The sequence below is a fragment of the Phalacrocorax carbo genome, chromosome 2, assembly GCF_963921805.1.
Source record: "Phalacrocorax carbo chromosome 2, bPhaCar2.1, whole genome shotgun sequence".
NCBI lineage: Eukaryota > Metazoa > Chordata > Aves > Suliformes > Phalacrocoracidae > Phalacrocorax > Phalacrocorax carbo.
Genome location: NC_087514.1, coordinates 159,168,706 through 159,195,648, shown reverse-complemented (window position 1 = coordinate 159,195,648; position 26,943 = coordinate 159,168,706). Strand labels below are relative to the sequence as shown.

At 37.1% G+C, this 26,943-nt stretch overlaps 1 protein-coding gene across 1 annotated transcript in view; it reads right to left on the bottom strand.

The window, feature by feature from the left end:
* Positions 1 to 1,770: 1,770 nt before the first annotated feature.
* Positions 1,771 to 26,943, bottom strand: part of PAXIP1 (PAX interacting protein 1) — a 37,660-nt gene continuing 12,487 nt past the window's right edge. Inside the window, exons 4-21 of the mRNA XM_064445040.1 lie at positions 26,428 to 26,491; positions 25,342 to 25,455; positions 20,868 to 21,512; positions 17,276 to 17,999; positions 16,361 to 16,455; positions 15,299 to 15,394; positions 14,841 to 14,978; positions 13,352 to 13,473; positions 12,605 to 12,789; positions 12,427 to 12,470; positions 9,778 to 9,845; positions 9,317 to 9,419; positions 6,719 to 6,887; positions 4,871 to 4,971; positions 3,483 to 3,617; positions 3,324 to 3,399; positions 2,699 to 2,758; positions 1,771 to 2,255 (exon numbers count right to left, since the gene is read on the bottom strand). Of these exons, the coding sequence (XP_064301110.1) occupies positions 2,239 to 2,255; positions 2,699 to 2,758; positions 3,324 to 3,399; positions 3,483 to 3,617; positions 4,871 to 4,971; positions 6,719 to 6,887; positions 9,317 to 9,419; positions 9,778 to 9,845; positions 12,427 to 12,470; positions 12,605 to 12,789; positions 13,352 to 13,473; positions 14,841 to 14,978; positions 15,299 to 15,394; positions 16,361 to 16,455; positions 17,276 to 17,999; positions 20,868 to 21,512; positions 25,342 to 25,455; positions 26,428 to 26,491 (2,956 nt within the window). The 3' untranslated portion in view covers positions 1,771 to 2,238. The remainder of the gene's footprint in view (positions 2,256 to 2,698; positions 2,759 to 3,323; positions 3,400 to 3,482; positions 3,618 to 4,870; positions 4,972 to 6,718; positions 6,888 to 9,316; positions 9,420 to 9,777; positions 9,846 to 12,426; positions 12,471 to 12,604; positions 12,790 to 13,351; positions 13,474 to 14,840; positions 14,979 to 15,298; positions 15,395 to 16,360; positions 16,456 to 17,275; positions 18,000 to 20,867; positions 21,513 to 25,341; positions 25,456 to 26,427; positions 26,492 to 26,943) is intronic.

The following is a 26,943-nucleotide window of genomic DNA, read 5'->3' as shown; positions in this document are numbered from 1 at the left end:
AAGCTACAACAGCTGATATTTGTTTTAAAGGAAAAGGCATCTAAGAACTTTCTGCAACCTGGTAACTAGTATAATGAAGCCATGCAGAGATCAACACAGATTTAGATAATTTCAGTATTACACATTCTGAAGTGTATTTGAAGGAAAAATAAAGGTGTACATTTTTCTCCATTAAAAAAAATAGTATTTATGCAATGGTTTACTGAAGTTCTTCGGGGTGGAATTCATCTCACCTATTTTCTGTGTTCTAGAAGATGCAGATAACTAAGTTAGTTTGTTAAACTGTTAAGAGCTGTGCTCTCTCTGCAGGGGTCTTTACATCGGGTTTCAGAGATATTCTCTCCCTCCACTGACAGTAAAGGGAGACCAGACTTGCCCAGTCTACATGTCTGAGCAATTCAAATCATTTGCACAACTGATCAGCCAACAGTTCACTCCCACTGCAGTCCCTCCTTTTTTTATCATTTTTAAAAGTTAAAAGCATAAAATCATGTCATCAACTTCCAACCTTAGGTCTCCACATTAAAGACTTTTCCTCAATCTATCTCATAACGAAGAGGAAACTGTATTATGGATGGCTGAACATCACACTAAGAAAAATCCCGTAACTGCTGTTACATGTAAGTGACATTTGGAGAAAAGTACCATTTTCCCCCACCTTGTACCATACCTTTTTAACCTCCAATGCACCTAAAACCACCTTGAGCAAAAGTATATATAACATTCTCATTTACTACATTTTGTCACCTTACCAAAAGCCACACTGATAAAAATGTTACCATTCTTCTTATCATCATGTTGCCTCTTATTGCTGACAACAGAAATGCCAAAAACAGGAGTAAATGAGGATAGCTGAGGGACCCAGAGCCAGCAACAACAGGCAACAGGCACACTACTGACCTCTGTGGACTTCACTCACCTTGAAATTTATTCCCATTGTGTTCTTACAGCTTGAATTTGTCATTCAGTTAAGCACTTTGTTGCACTGAGGCATGGGAAAAAAGGCAACAGAAATGGTGGTCAGGTATCAGGCCGATTTACATTTTAAGCCATAACATGAAAGAGAGATTTGAAATTAGTAATTTCTCCGTAGAAAGCTTTGCATAAGCTAAAAATAACAGCTTACCTCAGATTAATGATACTCTATTTGTAAAAGCTTCTCTGTAAAATGGTTCTGCATAAAAATACAAAATGTTTGAAAAAGAATAGCGTGGTAAGTTATTGTTTAAAGTATGTTTTATCTTGTATTTTGAATTGTTCTGTGAATGGTTCATAAGGTGCTATAATACACTTGATGCTGTACAGACAATATCTGCAATCCCCAACAGACTTCAATGGCTTGATGACCAAAGAATAAATGCTTTTAGGATAAATTTTATATCCACTAGAATCTAAACTGATAAAAATGGCAAAGTCAGATTATTAGAACTGTGTGTGTATTATGAAATACAACTGAATATAGATTTGGGAGACTGGTTTTTAATATTTATTTAGTAAAACTCACTATACAAACAGAAGTTATCACAACAGCATAATACGCAGGTTTATAGTTTCTCCTACCTTCAGGGTATTTCTTTGTTGCAGTAAAAACACGTATATACATTTACAACAATTTCCCTTTAAAGCACTGGGATTTTCATATATTAAAACATACCTGGTAAAATAAGCTCAAAATAATTTTACATTGCTTGGAAAAAGATACGAGTAATTTACTCTTACCAGAGTGCCATTGTTGCACAGTATTCAAAAAAATGAACCACCACTAAAATATAGAGTAAAACATTTAAAAGTACATTTATTTAAAATGTGGGCAAAATATCAATATAAAAGAAAATAGAGTATAAGAAATAAAAATAAAGTACAAAACATTTTCATCTTCAACATCCATAATTTAATAGATAGCAAGCCCTTTGATTTTTACATCCAAATTACACTTTTGGCTGAAGTATCATCTACATTAAAATGTTTAAAAACCGGCTAATCATGATAGCTAAAGTGGGCTCTTTTAAAATGGTAGTATAATACAAAACATAGTAAATTATGTTTCAGCATAATAAAATTACACATCCTAAAAAAGATGCAGTTTATTTTTGCTTTCCTGCTTTAAACTGCTCATCATCCCTAGGAAAACAGCTGGAAAACAGCATCCACAGGAAGTTTTAGTTGCTTTGTACAATGGCTGAACAGCTAGATTTAATGCTCCAAGGATTCCGAAGCAGTAAGGCATTTTACTATCCATCAAGTAAATTTATATGTATGCTTGTTAAGAAAGAACAACTTTAAGAAATGACTGCAAAATAAAACTTACAGAAAAACATACATAAAGACAAAACCCTTACTGGTCCCTCTACTGCATTTATCAAATAGGGTTCATAATCTTCTTCAGTAAAAAGCTATTTTCCTCATCTGCAAGTAACTCATGACAAATATTTTCCTCAGGACAAGGTTTTTTTCCCGTTGCTTAATATTCTACTACTGTTACTTTCTGACAACCCTGCCTCCCACCTCCACTGAAGTATTTCCCATCAACAATTACACTTTGAATTTAAGCTAGGTTTCTGGATGTTGAACTACCCTCCTATCAAGCAAGCATTACACTTCCTAAAAGAGTGATAAATAAGTTGTTCCTAATCAAGAAAAACTTTTAGTAAGCCACACTTTCCAAAGCAGTGGACAGCCTTTACACAAAAAGGATATGATTCATAATCCAGTGTTTGCGTAAGTACCCCAGTCAGGACAAACTCAGCATTGTGGACATCTGAAAGTATCAAAAACATGCATACAGTTTACACCCTACACAAGGACATTCTTCCTTATCCTGCACGTGCATCAGGAGGGGTCATTCTGCACCTTTCTGCTCTTCAAGCAAAGGCTTAAGGGAGTATTGCCCACCACCAGCAGGGCCCTACTGTTAGCCATCACACATTTCACACTGCAAATACTAGACTTCCCTGTGCATGTCTTTCTTAATAAATACAGTATGTCTTGGGGTTCTACCCTGAAGTAAAAATAGCTAACATGAAAACCCCCAAATCTTTAACTAACGTAAGACAGTAATCTTGCCACATGCAGGACTGAAGCCCCAGTCTGAAGTTGAAGCCTATCCTTCCAAAAATTTATGGTGACCTGGCTATAAAATACCTGTGTTAGAAATACCTAGCAAAGAGCTAGCACAGATTTCTCCATGGTTTGCAGGACAGACCATGTATTCTTCTATTATTACCTGAAAGCTTCAAAAGATGTCTGTACTTGTAAAATAATAATTTTTAAAAAATCAAAATAACAGCTACAGTGTTCAAATCACATTGATAGGTTATACATACCTATGCCTCTTGCAAAATATTCTCGACATAAATGAAGGTCATTTTCACAGGAAATCAAGATTATCTCCGGCAAACTCTAAACGAAAGAAACTAGTCGTAAGCTCAGAAAAACACAGTAAGATATTACCAGTAAATTTTAGAAAGCAATGCTCTACACACTTTATTCTGCTTATGCTCCATGAGTTTTCGAAAAGAAGGCTGTTTAGATAATACTTTTCCTCCTGCACATTCCACAATAGCTTTCATGGTGGAAAGACTGGGACAAATTCCAGGTGTAATGTAGAAATATTTTCCCTAAAAAGAGGAAAGAAATAGTAAGAAAAACATTATTTTGTTAACTGATTTCTGCAACACATGAAGTTTTATTATCACGTGCCTCTTCTCTTACACAGTCATGGGGCAGGCTTTGTAAGCTGGTGTTAGGTATCACAGCTTATGGTAACAAATTCATCAGCTGGTGAGTTGTCCTTAACTACTACTGATGATTTCCCTGGAAGGGTAAACCCACAATTCTGATAAATTTGAACAGCTTAGGTGTGCCTATTTCAACACTTGTAAATAACAGCCAGGAAACCTTCAAATGACCACTGGCTAAACTACAACTCAAAAAAACCCCAAACAAACAAAAAAAGGTAACTGCAGCTTGGTAAGACATACAACAACAATGCTCCTTGTTGCTTCAAGTACAGGGACATCTCAAGTGCTGCAGAAGAACTTTCAGCTTTCAATTAATAGCCCTTTTATTAGTTCCTGACAAAAATTATCCCGCTACTTGACTGAGACTATTATAGGTGATCAGATCACAAAGTCAATCAGCTCTGTTTACCAGTTAGAAATAAAAAAGGCCCTTACTATTTAGACTGCAAAACTGAGTGAAATGTAGTATTCACACTTCATAATGAAAGACACAGATTCTTATTTGTTACAGGTTGTAAAAATACCCTTTTTAGGTGGTGTGTCTCAATAAAGAGACTCAAATTCCGTTAGGCTGAAGAATCTCTAGCAACTCGGATCTTCAGATACCTCTCTGCGCTGTAACATAATTTTAACTGGAGGCATGAAAACCATCTTGCGCCATCCCCACAACCAGCCTGGTGCTAAGTGCAGTCTTCAAGGAGACTCAGACAAGAATTCCCTGAGGCTGAAGTGCAAACTTACCCTCAGACTCTTATTTTTATGGGCAAGTGCTTTGACTATGAGGCTGGTGTTTAAAAAAGAAAAGTCATCCCTTCCATGAGTGGCATTTTACAAATAAGAGAGCGATGTTCTAAATTTTATGAGGAGACAAATAATGTTAAGTACACTGAGCATATAGTGAGCGTGTTTTGTTCACATCTACAGGATCTAGTCTCTCGGAGGGCTTAGATCCCTCCCAGCGGTGCTTAGGCAGGAAGTAGGCATAAAGCAAAAAAATACAATTCACTCAAATGCTTCATGCTATATGCTAGTCTGTTTTATTGCCCTTGGCTACAAAAGCTGTGGTCCCAATGCTGAAAACATTAGGCTGAAAAGCTCCAAGTATTTAAATGCTCTTTTAAACTGCATACCTTGAACAGTGGAGCTACTTGTGCTCTCTTTAGAGACTCCTCTAAACTAAAGCAGAAGAGCACCTCAGCTTCAGCATCTCTGAGCACAAAGTTCTGTTCATCTGAAAAGGAAAGACTGATGATGTAACGCATGAAAGACAAAAACATCCACATAACCCAGGATCTAATCTGATCAGAAAACTCTGGTGGCAGAGTTACTCTAAATGGCAAATAGACATTAATTATAACATTATTACAACACTGTCTTTTATTAGATGCCTTACAAGGATGACCCATGATTACCTGGAGAATAAAACTGTGCACTTTACACTTGTGTATCTAGCAATACCCACTGTCCTATAAAGCCCCTTTTTCTATTTCTATTTCTATTATTGGAGGACCTTGCAAACTTTTATTTGTTGATTATCTACAAACAAGGAGCAGAACTTCAATTAAGTTGAAGTTCAGATCACTGCGACAACTTATGGGAGCCCAGAAACTGTCTTCAACTCTTCAGGCAGCCTTAACAGAGCAAACTTCCCATCTGTTTCCCTTGCCCTGTTATTCAGCTATTTTTCATTTTTTATTAGGGATGGAATTTCAGTCTAACTGCATCTTTCCACAAAAAACTACGTCAAAGCTATTTCTAAATCAGATTTCATTCAAAGCACCTAAGTTTAAAGAACAAAAACGTTTTCTATGGAGAACAAATTGGTCTTTCCAAGGACAATTTTGACAACCTGAAAGAGATGGTGTTAATGTTCTTCCATGAATGAATGAAAACCAGTAGGGTAACTTTTCTCAACAACTGCCATCATTGTACTACCCACAAAAGCAAAGGCAGCCCATTACCTACAGATCTACTGAATTTCAATGGACAAGTCCAAGATCAAGTCGTCCTTCTAAATCCCCAGACCTTCTTTACCTTGTAATAGCTTTCAAATGGATTGATTTCTCAGTTCACCATTGCTGAACTGAGCAAGTTGCCTCCTCCAGATTTACAAACATGTTCTCTGGTTTATTGGTTTTATTATCCATAGATTTAAATCTTTGCAGTGGTCATGCAGCAATGTTATACATTTGATCCTTACAAACAAATTATATAAAAAGCATAAAACAATCATAAAACAAATAATCAGGCTTTAACAAGATTTTCTTCAGATCCAACATCCTTGTCAATCACACCAAAACCATCCGTTTTGTTATCTTCAGCTGTCAACACAAAAGCAGTGTAAGCACTAAGTTGGTATCTTCCAACACCATTATGGTACTAGACTAACTAACTTCAATTACTTAAATGCATTTTTGTATGTATTTCCAACAGCAGCTTAGTGCTTTATATTTTAGAAAAATTACTAAAATCAAAAGCATTTGGGGCTTAAAGAGTAATGTAACCACAGGTAAAAATCTGCAAATATCTATACAAGAAAGAAATACAACCATTTAATCACCCTAAAGCAAACTTTTAAAGGTTGGTTTGGTTTTTTTACTTCACTTAATGCAATGAAACTGTATTAAATCAGATGAAAACTAAACAAAACGAAATGTCCCATTGAAAGAGAATATAATACAATGCATCATTTCTTATGACAGCTTTATTTAACAATACCAACATAACCTTCTACCTCAAGTGAAATACGAACTAGCTGCTAGTACAATTGTTTAAACATAACATGTAGTCTGAACTATGCTAGTCGGATCTGATGTAGACTTAAAATCTCTGCTTTCAAAACTGAACTCTAGAAATGGCAAGAAACGCTAAATTCAGAAGTCTGAACAACAAAGTGGATCTAAATATGCATTCCATCTTTGCACACTTAAATCAACAAGCCTTATATTACTAGCGAAGTTGATGCTGGTTTAACTTACCGACAAACTTCTGGCATTTAAAACACTCTTCTAACCACTCTGGAGTTACTATGTGCTTCACTACAGAAATTGCTGTCAGGAACTTGACAGTCCGGGTCACTTTACTGGCAATTAAGTGGGTGCATTTCTGGGCAGATTCTGCTACTTCACCTCCAAGGATATACAGTTTCTGAAAATTGTACAAGACACAAATCAGAATGGAATAGTCCTTTAAAAACTGGAGGGAAAAAAAAGAAGAATCTTAACATTACCATCAAATAAAGCTAAGCTCCTAATGAAAGAGTAAATACAGGACATTTCTGTATTACAGTCATCCCTAACGCCGATTGATTTTGACAGAATTTACAGCCATTGAAAATCCAAATGTTTCCAGACATAAATTTCATCTGGCAAGACTGAAAGCTACATTCTGCTTCTGCAGTTTTTTGGTTTGGGGTTGTGGGTTTTTTAACCAAGGAAATAACTGCGAGATACAAATTAAGGCTGCCCAGAGAGGTGGGGGAGTCACCATCACTGCAGGTATTTAAAAGACATGTAGATGAGGCACTTCAGGGCATGGTTTAGGAGACATGGTAGCATTGGATTGACGGTTGGACCTGATGATCCTAGAGGTCTCTTCCAACCTTAATGGTTCTATGATTCTATGATTTCTTTTTAAGTGAAACATGCTATTAAATTTAAGTAAGCAGAAAATGTATAAATTTTGCTCTTTTCTATGGAAGGTATAATATACACTGTAGCTACAGTAATCTTAATTTTGCTAGTCTTTTCTTCAAAAAGAAAAGCTTCTAATGAAAATCGTGTTCTTTAAATGTACTAGTTCCATATGTATTTTATTTTTCATGATACTGAGCAACTAACCTTTTTTCCTTGGTTTAAGCTACCAAACCCAAACTAACTCATCACAGTTGCTATCTTGTCAGTCAAGATACACATCATTATCTGAAGGGATTAGTAATATAACTAACCAACTGGTGACACACAGCAAATTACCATAGGTGTTAGTTACAAATAAAGGTTGCTTCCTCCCATAAAAATCTAAAGAATGAAAAAATATTTGGATAACTTTAGTTATCTATGCGCCATGAATTTCTCGTTTTCTTTGACAAGCAGTTTGTACAAATAAAAAACCCACCAATATGTTTAAGTACAAATACTGAACATATGAAGGTACTCTGCTGCTCTGATAATAAGGAACAAGTAGGATAGACAGGGACAAAGTTTTAAACTTCTTTACTGTGCTGGCTTACTTTGACAGTTTCCATAGAGATGATACACGAAAGTATTAGTCAATGACACTGAACCTCTCTACTATTTATTTCTTTCAGAGTTTGTATAAACACACGTATGAAAGGCAAAGGCTGCTATTTCTATAGTTAATACATGTTCCCCTCAAAGTCTGTATGCCTGTGAGTGCAGATCTTGCAAGCTTTCCCTTCTGATGGTCAAGGAACCCTTTGGGCATACAGGAAAAAAAGACTACCCCTTCATCTCAAGATGATGAGAAGTATCCAGCCTCACCCAGGTATCCAAACTCTGAAAGGTCTTGACAGTATCATCACTGCCAAGTTCAGATCCAACTTCACAAGCCTTAAGGCTGAAGTTCATTTTTTTAAATATTTGTGAGCCGTATTTGTTACCAAACAGATTCTCCATATAATTAACCCATAACCAACATGACAGAAAATGAGGAGCTGACACTGGAACTTTATGGAATATAGTAAAAAATATTTTATGCTCCTAATTATTTAATATCAAGCTTTAAATGCAAACACTGTAAGGGAAGAAAACTCTGAAGTCCAACTACTTCAAAAACAAGTATAGGTAAAATAAAGAAGATATTAGATATTTTTGAGCACACTGAAGCGATGCTTATTATTAAAACTTGCAGCCGACTCAAACTAGGCCTCATTTACTTTTGATTATCTGGAGCAGGCATCAGTGGCACGATCTTTCATGCACTACTGAGATCAGCAGTTAAAAAAACCCTGTGCCTCAAATCTCAGCCAACATGTGAAAAATAGCGTAAATGAAGGGCTCTTTTGGAACAAAGATTGAGTAATTATTAAGGTTAAAGGAATTATTATATTATTATACCATTAAAAGAATGTTATAAGTTATTTCGAGTTAAATTTTGGGACAGCTTTATTAGGGAACAGAACAAAATCTCCACAGGATCTTCTTGCCTCACCCCTGCCATAAGCTTTGTCATCAGCTTTCTTTGAAGCATTTGGCATTACAGATAGCAACTATGCTAGAAGCAGCTTGCGTCTTGTCCAGTACAATCATCACTACTTTTCTCACCTAAATTCAGTCATGAAGTTTGCTGATACAGAAATAAATGTGGAAGGGGCTTTCTTGCTTCTTAAAACAATCATACGGAAAGAAAAAACAAGCAGCACAGACGTATGAAGTAGTACCTAAAGCAGAACAGTTACCAAATAAAACTTGTTTCACATAAACCTACACTCTAATCCCAGTAAGTATGGGTTTTTATCCACTGGATGTATGTTAATCGAGTCTTAGTAAAAAATTCAACATCAAGAAAAAAGTTATCATGTTTGTATGTAGTTCACAAGAGATAGGCATGAAAGTCACCTTAATGTACTGTTGAACTTGCATAGGTTCAAATCCTGTGAAGAGCACCATTGGTGTCAATTCTGGGGTGAGTTTTTTGGTAGGTGGTGGCAGGTCTTCAATCCTACAAAAATACATCAGATTGTGAAGTTTGGGCCCAAAGCTGTAGTATTATTTTAGAACTAGACAAGCACACTCTTGCAACTTTTACCATTACAAATACTCAGATGAATGAGGAATAGGCAAGATCAATCATCTTCTGAAGAAAAAATTTCTGTGCTGAGAACAGGACACATCCTCCTGTTTATGTTCTCTCCCAGTTCTCTCACTACTTCCCTCTAGTTATTTTATTCCTGCCAGCTGAGTAGCTGGCAATAGGCAAAAAACATTGCCAGTTATTTCAATTTGCACGCACAGGAGAGAACTTTTTCTGGAGAAAAGTAAATTAAGGACTACCATCACTGATTGCTCGCTATTCTTACCTTGCTCTTTTGGAAGATGGCTGAAGACTGGATTCATTTTGCTTTGGTTTCAAAGGCAACCTCACACCCTGAAATTAGATCATATATATGGTTTGTATCTGAATCGAGCAGGAAAACGAACTTCTATTCTGAAAGATGAGAACTACACACTGATATTCTGAGACTATATTAAAATTAAACAGAAATGAGAGAGACATACTAGTGAATGCATACTGGTGTACCTACTGCTTACACAACTGACTCAAGCAAAGCTGAGCATTAACCAAAAGTTATGTAATCATTTATGTGAACACCAAATTAAGTATTGTGGAACTTTTTTTCCTTTAAATAAATCTGATAATCATCAATGGAAATCCCAAATAATTAAATGAGATCAAAAAACCTGTCCATTTGTTAAATACATGGAGGCTACAATATTCTTTCAGGTGCTTAAGTATCAACAGAAAATACTGGCACCTGCGCTTTAAACACTCAAGCTCCCTGACCAAATAAACAGAAGCTCCAGTGGACGCTCAGGGTCTCACTTGATAGACATTCCCACCTCCCCAGTACTAGATCAGCCACTAGAGCATTCACCCAGGAGTAAAGAAATGTAGCTTTTAGGCTCTCCCTGGCCTGAGTTACTTGAAACCACAGCTCTCACTTGCAGGAGCATGTGACATCTATTCCTTTTTAGCCTTCAAATCTGCACCTGAAATTCAATGAGGAATGTTACAGGCATACGACCAGAAAGTCAGGCAGCATTATTCCAGCCTCGCTGTGAGGATGGTCCTTTGGGAAGAACGGGCCACAGGGGTTTGTTCCCTGCTCTCAGGGACGTGCGTTTCTATGCCAGACAATCACTAGTAAGAGCAGCTGGAAAGAAAAGCACATGCGCTCGCTTTTTGATAGACTTTTCAGCTATGAAAATGCAAAAGGTAGATGACATCAACACTATCTGATAGACAGCTGTCCTCAGAAGAGGACCCCATACTTTAAATCCCAAGACAAATACAAACACCTACTGTGAAGGCAGTGAGGTGCCTTGTCTGACACTTCCTTCCGCATGCCCGGCATTTTCTATTAACAAATCATATTCCTCATTCGTGGGCATCCTGAGGGGAGCTGGACAAGATTACCTCCAGAAGCCCTTTTGATCTAAGTTACAAGATTCCCACTTCACACAGGCAAGAAGGGTCCCCGTATAGTAAATACGGAAAAGGAGGTACTAAACTAGGCTTTCTGACCCCAAAGTTCTCTCCATTTGCTACGTAAGACAAAACACGGGCCACCACCTGGTCTGACTGAGTCATACAAAGGCGGCACATGCCTGATTTTAACATGAGCTCAACTGCAGTGTGGACACAAAGGGTGGTGGTAACAAACCCAGAACTGAGTTACTTAAAAGCTATTTTAAATACTAATAGTGGATACTGAATCTCTTCAAGGATTTTTTTATTTTGCCACTAGTAGAATGCATCCTCCTTCAGGAAAATACGAAGTACGTGAATTTTTAAAGGCAGTTAATTTCCTAAAAATTAGTTTCCTGTGGGCACACAAAACAATTCCACAGGGGTCTATAAGAAGACTTTTTTAAACTTAGGGCCAGGGATACAGTACTGGCTATTTCTAAAGCTGAAAGGTATTAAAACAACAAATAGTGCAAATTAAGTTGTAATTAAGTTACTAAGCTCCTCTTTTCTGAAGAGTATACAACAACTGAGATAAGAAGCGATCCAGAACACAGGATGTATGGCAAAATGCTTTTATGCAATATAGTAAGTTATCTGAGTCATCTGTTGTACAAATGAACTGACAGCTCACTAGCTCAAATTGGAATTTACCTATGTGAAGACAGACACTATGAAAACAGTTATCAAGTATAAATCTGAAATGGGAAGAGAATTTACAATACAAAAACTGAAATAGTTTTCCGCATATTCAGAACAAGGAAACAGTTCAGAAGATAAGTTGCAGTTTCCACCTCAGCTCACACCTGTTTTGCATGTTTCACAGAATGCACTACATGACAAAAACTAAATGCTTTGTATCTTTTTTAAGGTACATTCTTTGTATCCTTACTGTTGTTCATTTACACTACTATTACTTCCAGGGTTATCAACTACACTTTTTAAAGCAAGACATATTTTTGAATTATAAAAAATATGGTATATATGTCCATGGTTTAATTTCTTAGAATATTTCAAAGAGATGATATAAAGTAGTTGCACACCCTTAATTTACATTATCTATCCTATTTAAAATTTAGTCGATATTCTCACAAAATTCTTACTGACTTTTGGTGCTCTGCCTTAAAAACTCTTATGTGGACTGATTTTCAGTGTTAGGTGCTGACTCAAAAAATACTAAGCCCTTTGTAAAGATCTGATGTAAAAACTGAAGAGTGAAGCACTAGCCCAAGATGTCTCAAAAGTAACCTGATTTTGTGTATGACAGTGCATGTTCTTAGTTCTGCGTAAGATTATTTCTCAGATTTCTCAAAATAAGATAGAGAGAACACTAGCAGGAAGTACAGCCAGGAGGTTCAGTACGGGTCTGTGTAAGTCCCTCTGGCATGCTGTTCACACCACATACACATGTTCACACATTAAAAGCCCTAAAGAGTAATCTTATAAAAAATAGCTGTATATATACTGTAACTCAACATACCATTAGAAGTTCTGGTGATACCTTTAATGGGACTCTCCAAGCATCTAGGAAATGACGAACAAGACAAAAATGAAACCATTGCAAAGTTATTTATAACAGAAGAAACATGCTTCTGTTGATTAAGCGGGTAGTTATATAAATGCTACAGAACACAGGATTTTGGGTCTGAAACTCTTACCCAGAAGGTTTAGCACTAGATGTTGACTGGGAGACAGTGGATCTTGAAGACTGAATACTGTATACCGACTGTGCTGTATCTGCCGTAAAGCTTCAAAATTTCCTAGCAGTATGTCACAGAGCCACTGCGCATTTACACAAGGTATTCTCCACTCTTTAGCCTTCTCATACTTCAAGCCATTGGGCCTTATTGTTCAGAGGTGAAGAAAAAATAATTATATTTCAATAAAACACGTAAAATAGCATTTTCTAATAAAAAACCTGAAATACCAATATTCCTCTGTTGGCTTATTATCTGTTTTAATTGTGACAAAGTAGATAATCAGAAAAAATACTTTTTGCTTTACATGCTAGAACAAGTCAATTACAGGAGCATCTCTGTCCCAAATGGAATCAAGTTAGACCTGGATTTAACTCAATTTTCCCTCCCCCAACGTTTTAAAGCAATGATTAAAAAAAAGGCATTTTACTCAGAGATGATTTAAGTCAGCATCACTTATAAAATATTGTAAAACAGGGAAATTAGAAATTACTTTTCTTTTGTCTGTCTTCAGAAGGCCAAATTTATAATGTAAGAGTGTAGTAATTTAGTTCAAGAAACAACATCACTGAGTTTATTGCTATCAAATCACAAAATTGATTAAAATTAACGTTCTCATAATGAGATGTAATTAGCACCTCATCTTAAGAAAAGCACTAACTGGCAACGGGCAACTGAGAATGAGTACTGCAGAGGTAAACCACTTACTCTTTACAGATGAGAACTGTATTGCTGCGACACAGATAGCCTGTGTATTTGGCACCTGCTAGGTAGGCCATTAGTTTGAGGTCATCTCTGTCACTATCAACAAATCCAGTCACAGAGATTATCTACAGAGAGAAAGAGACAGTTACAATTAACTGAACACAGATGGTATTTACAGAACACTCCTGTTGAAAACATTTTCCTGTTATTAACTTCTTTACATTACAATGACATACAGATTATCATAACTATGGCACATAGGCACTTAATTAAAAGACAGCTTGTAGGATACATAAAGTACAATTTAAAAGTGATTTGTTTATACATAAACATTTCAGGTTTCCAGCACTAGTTCTGACTCAGGAAGAATCATTTTCATTCTGCTGTCAGTTTTTTCTCATTTACAAGGACTACAGTTTTACTATGAAAGAGCTCACAGCTAGTTTTCTTCTCACATGTCTCACCTCTTTCTGCTGCTGCTGTTTATATTCAGGGAGACAGAGAAACACTTAGACTTACTTGCCCTACTCTACTTTTAAAAATCTCCTGACCGCTCTGCTCTACCTTGCCATGAAGCCAAATAAACTGTGCCAGACGATCACAGGTGGGGAACTGTAATTCCACCTCTCCTGTTCTCATCCTTAGTCTTGCCAGGTTTTCGTTTTTGCCATTCTCTCCTTTTATTTAGAAGAAGGCAACAACAGTTCTGTTATTGATAATAAACTACATTTATTACATTAGATATTACCTTTACTACTAACCGCTGTGTTCACATGCATATTTTTATATTCCACTTTACCCAGACTTCTGTTTCTTTTTGTGCCTTTCACAACAGGCTAGTAGCAAGGCCATCATCCTGTATGTCTGCATCCAGCACACAGAAATCCAATGCCAAGACATACTTCAGCATCTTGTTTTATGTTGCATGGTGTATTTCAAGATGCATCCCATTCAGCTGCAAGTTTATGTCTCAACCCCACAAAATTCAGCTTCCCCAGTGCTCCTCATTGCACAGGCTACTGGAACTGTGACCTCCTAGTCTCTGATTAACAGCACAGGCTTACTTTTATGGTATTTGCTAGGTATTGACCCAGAAAAAGAAAAAGCCACAAAAAATCCCCTCAAAATATTGGGTGATGGTAAAGGAAGCGTACACTGTTAAATGTGCTGTTAGTAAAAAGCTACGCCACTTGGATTCCTGCCATCTTGCTACGTATAACTCACGTAATCTTTGCACCTCAGTTTCTAAGAGAATAATTCATAAACACTGGTGTTACTCCTCACCACTCAGAACTTAGTAAGACTTGCAAAGCACTGTGAATCACCCAGTACTATGCACCACATTAACACAGGACCCTGAGATTAACGGAAGCTTTTCTTCTGAGACAAAAGAAATGTGTATTCTTGTTTGAGTAAGCACTTTCTAGCTATATTTTAATAATGCTCATGTAATGAACCAAGCATTTGTTAGAAGTAAGCTTTTTCTTCTTACATGTTGAGAGCATGGCTTTCCTCCTGGTGGAAATGCCACTGGAAAATGAAGGGCTCGATGAGGTGGTACCATTTTCTTCTTCTTCAAGATTGAGTTCAGCCAATGTGCTGTAATACATCTCTTCCTTTCTCTTAAAGCCTATGAACACATGCACAAATAGCTTTTAAAAATCAAAATACATCTTTATTTTATTTTAACCTTTTTCTACAGTACAAAGCTACGATTTTAATCGTTTGTTTTTCTCTACTTCTTCAGGATCCTTCTTCTCACAGCATCTTCCTCAGTGTTCTCTGGAATAAATCTACTACACACATTATGAAAGTTTATCATAAACCACAAATCATAAAAAAGCACCTCATGAAAAACTTCAATTTTATACTTACGATCTAAGCATTAAGTCTGCTACCTTTCCAGCAATCAAAGGAAAGCACGCATGAACACGTTACTAGTTTGCTTACCTGCGCATACATGTTACTGACTTGGCTTTCACAAAGAAGATGCGTACATCTGCTTGTAAGAGTAGGGTCCACTGTCCCACCATGTGCCTGAATGATCTGGTAAGAGAACAAACCCAAATCTTCTAATATATGTAACAATTTTAAAACTACCCTAAGAAACACACAGTCTGAAATTCAAGTCTACTCTTTAGGACACTGCCACCATTAGCACCATTTCACTGAACAGTTACCCCCCCAAAAAAAGGTTTGTTATCTAGCTTAAAACGTTTTTGAAAAAAAAAAAAAAGGAGAAAACAAAATTAAATATGCGTCTTTTCACTGTGCTACAAAAAGACTATTTTTTTAGACTCAATTAAAAAAAAAACACAAAGATATATAAACAAAAATAACCCTTCTCATGTTTTTTATTTTTGCAGTATAACTATTAAACAATTTTTCATGAACTATTCAATTCTATCTCAGCAATAAACACAAGTGCTGTTAAAAATGTCAACAGCTTACTTGATTATGCAAAATTGTAGGGAAAATTCAACTATAAAATCCATCAGAAGTTTCTGAAGAACATCAAAGTCCTCTCATTTAGGAAAGGATACAATCAGATTTTTCTGAAAAATAGAAGTTGGCAAAAAATAGAAACACTCTATTCCTCCATCTTATTCACTCAGGTGGATACCTCACAGGCTACTAAATGCCAAAATTATATGCAAAAAAAGGAGTCTTTTTACACAACCAAGTTAAAGATAGAGAGCAATGCAATATTACATTTGTGGCACTACAGCTGCCTGACGAATAGCATAAATAGTTGGGAAATAGTTAAGGCTATAATTCATTCAGCCAGTGTTCTGACTAAAGACCTAATTCAACCAGGCTGCATATCTAAAGCATTTTTGTTACTTTTGCTGGTCAGCTGCAGTTGAATAATGGTTTTTAGGTTGTAACACAAACATTACACAAAAGGATGCCTAAAAGTGAACAGTGCTGAAATACTTCCAATCATTCCTTTTAGGATTTAGTTGCTATGACATTACGTTATAGTTCTTTAAAAATACAGCAGAATCTTACCCGTTTCCAGGTTGCTAACAGCTGTTTGTCAGACATCTGTTCTGGGTAATCAGCAATTGCAAAGACACAGCCCAGTAGGAAATACTCTTCTGGAACTGGAATAGTTTGGCACACAAAAGAACAAAAAATTAAATACTTACAAGCCTGAACAGTTCATCTCAGAATATATTTGCTACACTCATCTTTTGTATTACCAGGTCATAAACTTCACTGAATTTTGAAGTAAATCTTTCTTGGAAAAAGCAGGATCCAAAATTTCAAAGCTGACAGCCACATATAACGGCACAGTTCAGCCCAGGGTTTGATTTTGTTCTGAGTGGTTTTTTTTCCTGAAGGAAGGGGGGCTAAAGGGGTCGAAGGAAGGAGCACCAGAAGGAAAACATAAGACAACTTAGTTATATACATCAGCTATGAAGAGTCAAAACAATCAAAAAGCTTTCAGTTCTACTCCATAGAGAGAATTCAAAGCAAGCTACGACAACTTCCTATCTGATAATGAATCCTCATTAATTTAATAGTATTTCCAAAATTTAAGCTGTCTTTCCAGTTTTTACCCTCCTTGAAAGCTTCCCCCTTCCCCTCTTCCAAAGGAAAAAAATAAATTTTAAAAATTGATGGTATGCACAGACTAACAATGTTCTCATAGCATAATTTATATCTAAGTGGCATAAAGCATATATTTGAAAATAGAAAGTTCTCAGTGCTCTCATGCTTTTCGGATTTCTTGGTCATCCTTAGTTATAATTTTAATATGTTTGCCTAAAAATTAGTAAAATGGGTCCCACACCATGAATGGCATTTCTAAGTCTTACAATCCCATACTGTAAACATGGCATTAATTTTTTATATTCTAATCCACATTATGTCATGTCATTAGCAACTTTTTTCCAGGATCAGAAGGCAATAGTTACTAACTCTCCACTGCTGGATCATGTCCAAAAAGCGGCTGCTGTTGCAGTTGTTGCTGTTGCTGCTGGTGGTGCTGTGGCTGCTGGGCTGCAACTTGATGCTGTAGTGCTTGAGACGTCTGAGTTAAGTGTTGTGTCGCCTGGTTCTGCATTTGCTGTTGCTGATGCTGTTGGTGTAATCGTTGCAAGTGCTGCTGCTGCAATTGCTGCTGCTGCATTTGCTGCTGCTGGTGCTGCAGCTGCTGTTGTTGCAGATTCTGTTGCTGTAGCTGCTGCAATTGCTGCTGCTGTAGCTGCTGCTGCTGCAACTGATGAAGCTGCTGTTGCAAAGCATGCTGCTGCTGGAATTGGAGCTGCTGCTGAGGACGGTGTAGCTGCTGTTGCGCGTGTAACTGCTGCTGTGGGAACTGAAGCTGCTGTTGTGCGAACTGGTGCTGCTGATGAACTTGCTGTTGCTGTTGTGAAAACTGATGAGGCTGTTGCTGTTGGAAAGACTGCTGGGAAATCTGGGGTTGTTGCTGCTGCTGCTGTTGTAGCTGCATAAGTTGTTGAGGTTGAAGGTGTAAAAGAGGATGGTGCTGTTGTTGCTGTGCTTGATGTGACTGCTGTAATAAATGTGTCTCTGGCGTTAGTTTCACTTGACTAAACAGCACCGCATTTGGATGTCCCTGTTGGCTATGATTTACTTGTTGTTCTAAACTTTTTGTAGGTGCTGAAAGTGATTGTAATATCTAGAAAACAAAGATTAGTTTTGTGACCTTTTTGTTGTCATTCAGTTTTAAAAATATTTAAAGAACTACTGGGAAAATACAATTCTCAAAAGAAAAGAACCTTATGCTTAAATACATTGCGAGCACAATAAAAATCTTTAACTCTTAATAGCAAAATGAAAAGACAGGACTTACACATAGAAAAGCTCAGAGCTACACATGGCTTCTAATAAAAGGCAATGCACATTTTAGAAAAATATAAGATTCAAACCCATCCCTGCATTACTGATGGTAACTCCAATGGCATTATGACTATTAGCACTATATGAATAAATACAGTGATCAACTCAACCAACTATAATATTCATTGTACAATCCTCTTGGCCCGTTAAGGTCAAAGTTTAGTTCCATGGTCTTATTTTCTTTAACTTAGAAATTGCTAATAATGCCTCTATACTAATTAGTGGTGTTTGAAACATGGGAACTGAATACAACCTTGCTTTCTTTTGAACCCGTTCAGGAATATTCAGCTCTATTTTTTAAACTGAATCCCAAAACACAAAGAAAAATACTGATCACTAGTAGCACTCATTGAGCACTAATAGTTTCTCAGGGAAAAAAAAACCTAACTAACCCATACATAAGAATAGTAGATTTTAGATTTATACAGAGTGCTGAAGTAATCTGGAGTTTAATTTCATTTTTAGATTTATAACTCACTGTTAAGGGAGAAATCATTTCACTCTAAGCAGATTCAAGTTAGCAAGTGAATTTTTAAAACATCAGAAAAGGGAAAATTAGGCAAATTCCTAATAGATTAGGATGAGTTCTAGATATTTGTTAAAATATTTTAATACGAACTACCTATTAAAAATTAGAAGGAGCAATAGGAAGCTCTAGACTCGCCATCCATAAAGTCTTTTAAACATGAAGTCAGCTTTGGTGAATGCTGCAAAGCTTGTTTCCTTCACCCACACCATTTAATCACATACAGCGTAAACTTCAATGGTGTGGGTGCATGAGAGGAATCAAAGCACATCACTGAAACACAAAGCCAATTAACTGTAACCTCTCAGTGAGACGTCCATCAACTCTTCATCAGAGGTGGCTCAAGTGTGTTTTACAATGCACTTCAAAACGTCTAGGGTTTCATTTAAGTAATTTTGATGTTGTCGGTATGGCATACATTTACAACCACGATTATCAGTGCATCACCCATCATTAAGGTCTAGACAGCACCACAGTATAAACAGTCAATAACTAAAAATAACATACACAAAAAGAATGTTTCCGTGGCTCAGTATGAGATCTTCATGCTGCTCTCCACAAAAAGTCCCAAAAGTCAAAATTACAGAAGCTTCAGGACACGTATTTCAAAATAAAGGGATAAAACTTTCAAAAGTATCCTAGGGCTATGTTCAGAAAGTAAGTTTGTACCTGCACAATGCCATTCAGCAGAAATCTGAAGTTCAAATTAAACCTGAACTTTCCAAGATGGTGCACCAAGGCATGGAATCCACCCAAAACTGGTACTCAAGCAGGATACAAAGTACAATTTAACCTAGCCAGAGGGAAGTTGTAAGGAAAAAGCTAGAATTGGTATTCCTCCCTCTAGGAAGCAGATTCACTATTCTAATACAAAAGCTTTTCTCCACATGCTGGAGCCAGCACGGTGACCTACACAGCAGCCTGATACCGGATTGAGAACAGCCCTTGCACACCATAGTTAAGTCCCTAGTCTAACAGACTTTTGGAGGACAAAAGTCTAGCCGAAGCATGATACCATCAACTGCTCTATAAATACTACTTACAGAATACTTCCACAGGGATACCACTAAAGAGTATTTGACAGTCCAATGACTGGGTTGTAGATGTGGTGTTCAGACATGAAAGCATCAGCCAGCTTACCAGCACTGGCCAACCGACCAGGACTCTGGCGGTTCTGCTCAGTGCTTACCCAGAAGCCTCAGTCCTTAAACAGTTCAAGGCACTGAGAAGAGGAATCTAAGACTCAGTTTTAAACGGAAGCTTGCATTTCCATTTCATATTCAGAAGTCATACAGACCACAAAAAAACAGCACTTCTGAGTGACTCCACTTTTTGTGTTTAAGTACTAGCTGTAAGTTTCTCTATTCTTCAGGCACCTTTGAAAGTTTTACCTTCAGATGAACATCCAAATAAATGCACCAGTACAATTATTTAAGTAAAAAATATGTCTAACATTTACCAGCACCTACTTTCCTCACGTTCCCTTCCCATGAACATCTTAGAAATTCAATGCTACAAGTTATTTCAGTGCATGCTCACTTGCTTTTTTACTTTCTTCTAAAAATAAATTCAATACAAAAGCTGCAATTATTTAAACTATGCGAGTGGCATAAGAACCTGTAAATTAGGACTTCTGCATCATAATCCTGACTATACTGTACAACTTAATGATGCCCAGCAGAACAACACAGTATAGAACTGAACCTACTGTGAGAACAATCAATTTCACAGTTTTATGTGTTCATAGCACCAATAATTCCTTGCACTGAATAAAAAGCTTGAAGGGTATGAAATCAGGTTTCCTGAACTAGCCAAATAATTCTAAATTAATGATTTATTTTCTTACCAAGAAATCAATACTGAAACTCTAAAGCACGCTACAGTTAAACACAGCTTTACTCTTCCAAATATTTTTTCCAAATGCGTTCTTACTTCTGTGAACCTGCGAAGAATGAAGTTACTTGTGGGGAGGTTACTGATTTGGCCACAACTTCTAAGTAATATGGAGAACTTTTAATACTCTGTACATTTAAAGAAAAATAAAATGAAATTGAAGTTCTTGGATACGATAGTTCCTAAGAAAAAGTCCAATATCTTATAAATTAAAAATCCAAAACTTACATGTGCTACATTTGACGGTCTATTAATCTGCTGAATATCAGCACTATTAGTAATATTCCTTAATGTCCGCACGGCCGGACTCCACGTAGCCATCATTTCCTGTCGATCAGAACTTTGGGCACCTTGTACTGAAGCCATCAGATTGCCTCTCATATCAGGAGGCAAAATATTACCTGGCACTGGTGGGACATTGGCACATAAATTAATTAACCCAGAGTCTTTCCCTTGAGGCAACCTGCGCTTTGCTGTGGATGCCTGCGGGACTTCAGCTGGTGTCCAATTCAAATTCCTTTCTTGCTTTTCTGGAGAGGAATCTGAGGAATCATCAAACATCAGTTCCCCTTTTGCCTTATCAGCAGGAGTAGATTTTGGTGAAAAAACCTGATCACCCAAAGGTGATCCTTCTCGAGAAGATGCTGGGCTTGATAATTTTTCATCAGTACTGGCTTCATTTTGAGAATCTTGTTCTTCATTTTCTGCTTCCTCCTCCTCTTCCTCCTCCTCCTCCTCTTCCTCCTCGTATATAATTAAGCGAGGATGATAAGGAGTCTCTTCTTTTTTAGTCTTATCAGCTATAGAATCCAGTACCCAGTCTGGTGTCACAATTTTAATGCTGTCCCTTTTACAAGCACATTCATATTTTTCCTGGGGAGAAAAAAAAAATTTATTTAAAGACAAAAAATCCCAAATAACATTTTTGAGCGCGCTCTCTGCTAGAGCAGAGAGAGGCATATCACAAGAGGCTGTCCAATAACAGAAGGTAATCTCTCCCAGAACCAACAGGACAAACTACACTGCTGTGGTAACCACAAATTCCAAGAGATTAAAACAAAAACCTCCACATTTACAACATAAAGGACTCAGAAGGCACAACTGCAGAAGATTAAGTCTTCACTTGCAAATCCACCACTACCCAAATTCTTCTCAAAGGCAGTCATCAAAGGATTTGAAAACCCTGAAATTTGGTTCTGAGAAAGCCTTTAGAACTCCAGCAGCTAGGAACATCACAGTCAATACTAAGATGCAGCTGATTTTCAGGTGGACATTAAGGTGAGTCTAAATACAGTTTATACTTACATTTTCTCCACTAAAAAAAGTTAAAAAAAAAAAAGAAAAAGCATTTAAGGAAAAATCAGAATTTCACGATAGAGACAAATATTTACAAGGTGATCACTGAAAAAAAAAAATGCATTTCAGCAGGAATACAAATCAGAAACCAGTCAAGTAATTTCCATACACCTTCTCAGAAGCTGCACACTGTAATGTTGCCCTCAACTTGAAAGTTTCACTTCTGTACAAATATTAGCTAAATCCATTGTAGTGAGAGGTTACGATGCTGACAAAATAGAAAACTTTATCCCTTCCTCCTCCCTTATCATTTAATCAGTTGAAGATATATACAAATAGTAAAACTTCGCTGTTTCCTTTCCTAAGAAATAGAAATAGGATCAGTGCTCTATTTATTCAAACATCCTCTCTCTGATAGACACCCCTCACAAATATCAAGAAAGTTGGGGGGGGGAGCAAAAACTTTAAAAGATTTAAAACTAATTTCAGGATCTAATATGTAAAAGTGATTGGACTGGGATTTTCTTTGTATGTCAAACAATATAAATTAACAACCAGCACATTCAGAGGAAATTAATTTAATGATTCTCTAGAGTTATTTCCTACAATGAAACTGTCATTCATACACAATAAAGAGACTACAGATGAAACCAAGTTTATTTGCGGATATGAGTTTTCATTCTTTCTTTGTGGTGAGAATTAGTAAGAATCTTGTTTTATCATCCTGTGTCTAGTCAAAGCAATCATTTAAACTTCCACTAGTGTCAAAACTGTTCTCATTACAAACTGCTGCAGATTCCCTTGTAGTAGTATGACAGAGCAGCAGGACTAGAAGCATTTTAAGTAATCATTCTATAAAATTGTTCCCATTCAATGATTATGTAAATTAAACAAGATATTTATTTCATCACACAGATATGAAATGCTAATGTGGGGGTTTTTTTCAGTTTCTTGACTGGTAAGCTGAAGACAACATCCTTTGCTTTGAGAAGTTTATGACTTAAGGCAACACTTCTTAAATGTATATCACTGCCTATTAAAAATACCATTCTAGGTAGCAAAGCTCTTTGTCCAAGGATTACATTATGTTGTGATGGAGGAGACAACTAGGGTGGTGGTCAGTACACCCTTCTAGCTCTGCCACAGAAGAAAGAACAACTTTAAAAATAAACAAAAAAATCCCCCCAAAACATATCCCCCCCCAAGAAAACCACCTACAAAGGTTCTTATAGTTTTAAATGAAAACAGGGAAAAAAAGGAAGCATTTCCCACGTCCACACCTTCTCTCCTCCCAATGCCAGCCCATGTTTTATTCCAAAGCAGTTCCCTTTATATTGCACACAAGTTTACTGTCACCCTACCAGCCACGTGCTTTTCTCTGAGTACTAGATAGTTTACATTAACTCCAAAATATTGCAAGGGTCATTGATAGGACAATATATGCAATTTGTATAAAACAACTTCAGAAACTTGACAAGGTTTTACAGATTTATGTGAGGAGGTGGTGTATAGAACCTGATCTTAGAGTCACCCACATTCAACTAACCAACCTGTGAGACCCCTCCCACTAACTGGAAACTTAAAAAAAAGTGATGGGAATGCACTCTTCTTATTAAAGGACAAAAAATAAAACACACAGAAACAAAACCAAAAACTTGCTCCATCCACCACATTAACTAAAAGCATCCAAGCAATAATTTTTAAGCGAGCTTCAATTTCTTTTAAGCATTTTCAGTCTTTGAACAAACACAGGAAATCAATTACAAATGTATTTCTTCTTAAGTAAGAGGGAGAACTATTATAATCAAAGCATTACTAGCATTACAGCACAGAAGGCTATTCTGATGTGCTAAATGCTGCCTTTAGCCAGTTACCTAATCTTTCCGATTCAGTTTCACCGTTTGCATAAAGACAGAAACATTTTACTTCCTACACAGGAGTAGGAAGTCAAATGATGATACTAAATTAGGAGGAGCTGTCAACTCCCTTGAGGGTAGAGAGGCATTACAGAGAGATCTGGATAGACTAGAGAGCTGGACAATCACCAACCATATGAAATTTAAAAAGAACAAGTGCCCAATTCTGCACATGGGAGGGGGTAATCCCGGTTATACATATAAACTGGGGGACAAGTGGCTGGAGAGCAGCCCCGCGGATAGACACCTGGGGGTTTGGGTTGATGGCAAACTGACCATGAGCCAACAGCATGCCCTGGCAGCTAAAAGGGACAACCATGTCCTGGGTGCCTCAAGCACAGCATAGCTAACTGGTCAAGGAAGGTGATGGTCCCACTCTACACTGCACTGGTGCAGCCCCGCCTTAAGTAGAGTGTGTGGTTTTGGGTGCCTCAATTTATACAAGAAGTACATCAAACTATTTGAGTGTGTCGACAGGACGACCAAGATGGTGAAAGGTCTCGAGGGCAAGACTCACAAGGTGTAGCTGAGGTCACTTGGTTTGCTCAACTTGGAGAAGAGCAGGCTGAGGGGTGACCTCATCGCAGCCTACAGCTTCCTCCAGGGAGCAGTGGTGGTGGAGGCGCTGATCTCCTCTCTCTGGTGACCAGTGATAGGACACGAGGAAATGGCATGAAGCTGCATCGGGGAAGTTCAGACTGGACATTAGGAAAAGGTTCTTCACTGAGAGGGTGGTCGGTCACTGGAACAGGGAACAGGGAAGTGGCCATGGCACCAAGCCTGTCAGAGTTCAGGGAGCATCTGGACAATGCTCTTAGTCATATGGTTTAGTTTTAGGCAGTCCTGCAAGAAGCAGGAAGTTGGACTTGATGATCCTTATGGGTCCCTTCCAACCTAAGATATCCTGTGATGGGAGTGATTTAAGTATGACTACTTTACCAGCAGTTGGACAGGAATGCCATGTACTATTTATCCTACCATCTTTCTTTAAGAGGAATGACTGCAGGGATTATGAGAGTTCTCTTTTTTCTGAGAAAAAAAAAACAAACAACAAAAAAGAAAATAACCTGTTCCTCATTCTGCTCTCTTTATCCCTCTCTGCCTTGTAACACTGAATGGCATTTTACACAATTTTTCAATTTTGTTCATTTTTCTTCACTGATTCTGTATATACAGATTTACAAATCACAATCGCCAATGATTATGATATGTCAAAATTAGGTTAAGACAAACTGAAAAATAAAATGCTTTATTCAACCAGATATACAAATACCGATATGAAATTCAACATCTTTTGAATTAATTAGGCTTAAAGCCATACAGAAAATAAATACAAACCGAATAGCTGCAATGCATAATTGTGCTGAATTTAGCTGTTCAAGACTAATGAACAGCCTTAAGAATCCTAACTTCAGGGAGATGGAAAAATTTTGATTATTCAAAAGCAAATGAGAGCTACAACAAGAAGTGTACATGTAATAAACTCTTACCCCCTTTGGCTCAGGCACAATCAAATGAGTACACTTATTATTGAGGCTCAGCTGGCAATTCCCTCCATAAAAAGTGATCAAAGCCCACAGCGTACTTCGGTCTTCAGATGAAACCTGAAAGGTGGTAAATAAGCCTTTTAGTTCTATGCAACCAGCTGCCTTCTGCTTGAAGAATTTCAGTACACTCCATGACATACCATTTACAAGTCTGGCTAATGCATTACCTATCACTTTTAAACACTGAATTAGCATGAAAGTTACGGAGAAAAAAGGGTGACAAAGAGACGCAACAAGAAAAGACATTAAACAATCATTTTGAACCTGCACAGTGGAAAACAAAACATTCTTCACTCCTGTAAAACTCAACACTGATATATCACACTTTCCACATGACAAAAAAGTTAAGTGATCAAGCAAGCAAAAATTTTTATCTTAGATAACCTGTTTAAATTCATTAAATGGAATTTTAACACGTAGACAAAATTAATAGCCTGTGTAAACACATGAAGTGTTTACTTCTAACAATTTATGTCACAGCGATGTCCCCCTCCCCTGCCAAGAAAGCCACATGTATTTAAGCCACTACCATTTGGAGTTAGCGACACTATTACAGGAATAATTTGTTTAAAAGTTTATAGCAGATATACACATACATTCCATTAGCACCTAGGGCCTTATTCTGTCCATATGCACACACACACACACTGGTCACAACAGGCTACTCACCGATCTATAGAGCTGGCTGTGAACACAAGCCATTGAATCACCATCTTTCTAGTTTACTCACTGGCACCCTTCATAAGGTTTCAGTGTTGACTGAATATTGTGTTAATGCAGAAATAGAAGAACAGGAGCAAAGACTATAAAGTCTAGTGTACTCTGCATTTTAGAATCACCATACGGCTGAATGCAACATGAACTACTGACTGAATGTTCACAGTTTGAAATGTTCATGCCCTCATTTTCAGTGAAAAACTGTTTTAGGTGATAATTCACCTAGCATATAGAAAAAAGTCATAGTACAACAGAAAAGCATCGCACAAATACCATACACTGGAGTAGACTGGAATATGGTTCACTTCTTACCTGAGAGAGACAGGCAGTAACTCCAAAAAAGATCTGACACGATTCTGGAGAAAAGCCATTTACACTAGAAAGCAGGTGTCAAGGATGCAAAACAATTTAAATGAGAGTTTCCCGAGGGACATTAGAAGGATATTAAATAGTGTGCATAGTACTTATCAGATGTTATCAAGTATTTGACCATTCAAAAGCTTCGATCTTTAAAAGCATGTTGTCTGTTTCCAATTCAAGTTGTATGCATCAGGAAAAACTTGAGGTGTAAACTGGATCAGGACACCTCTAATATTATGACGGATTTTGGTAACATTACAAACTTGCCTCTTCTCAGAACATCTCTTTCAGCCCATCTCAGGATGCTAAACACAGGAAGTTTAGCTTTTAGGAGTCACCTCATTACCAAGAGCTTCCTTCCTTTATCAAGTGCTTATCTTCCATGTTTAAAAATACAGGAGAATGAAGAAGAAACTTTTGCTACAGTCAGCAACAGACAATACAGAAGGAATATGATGCACAAAAATT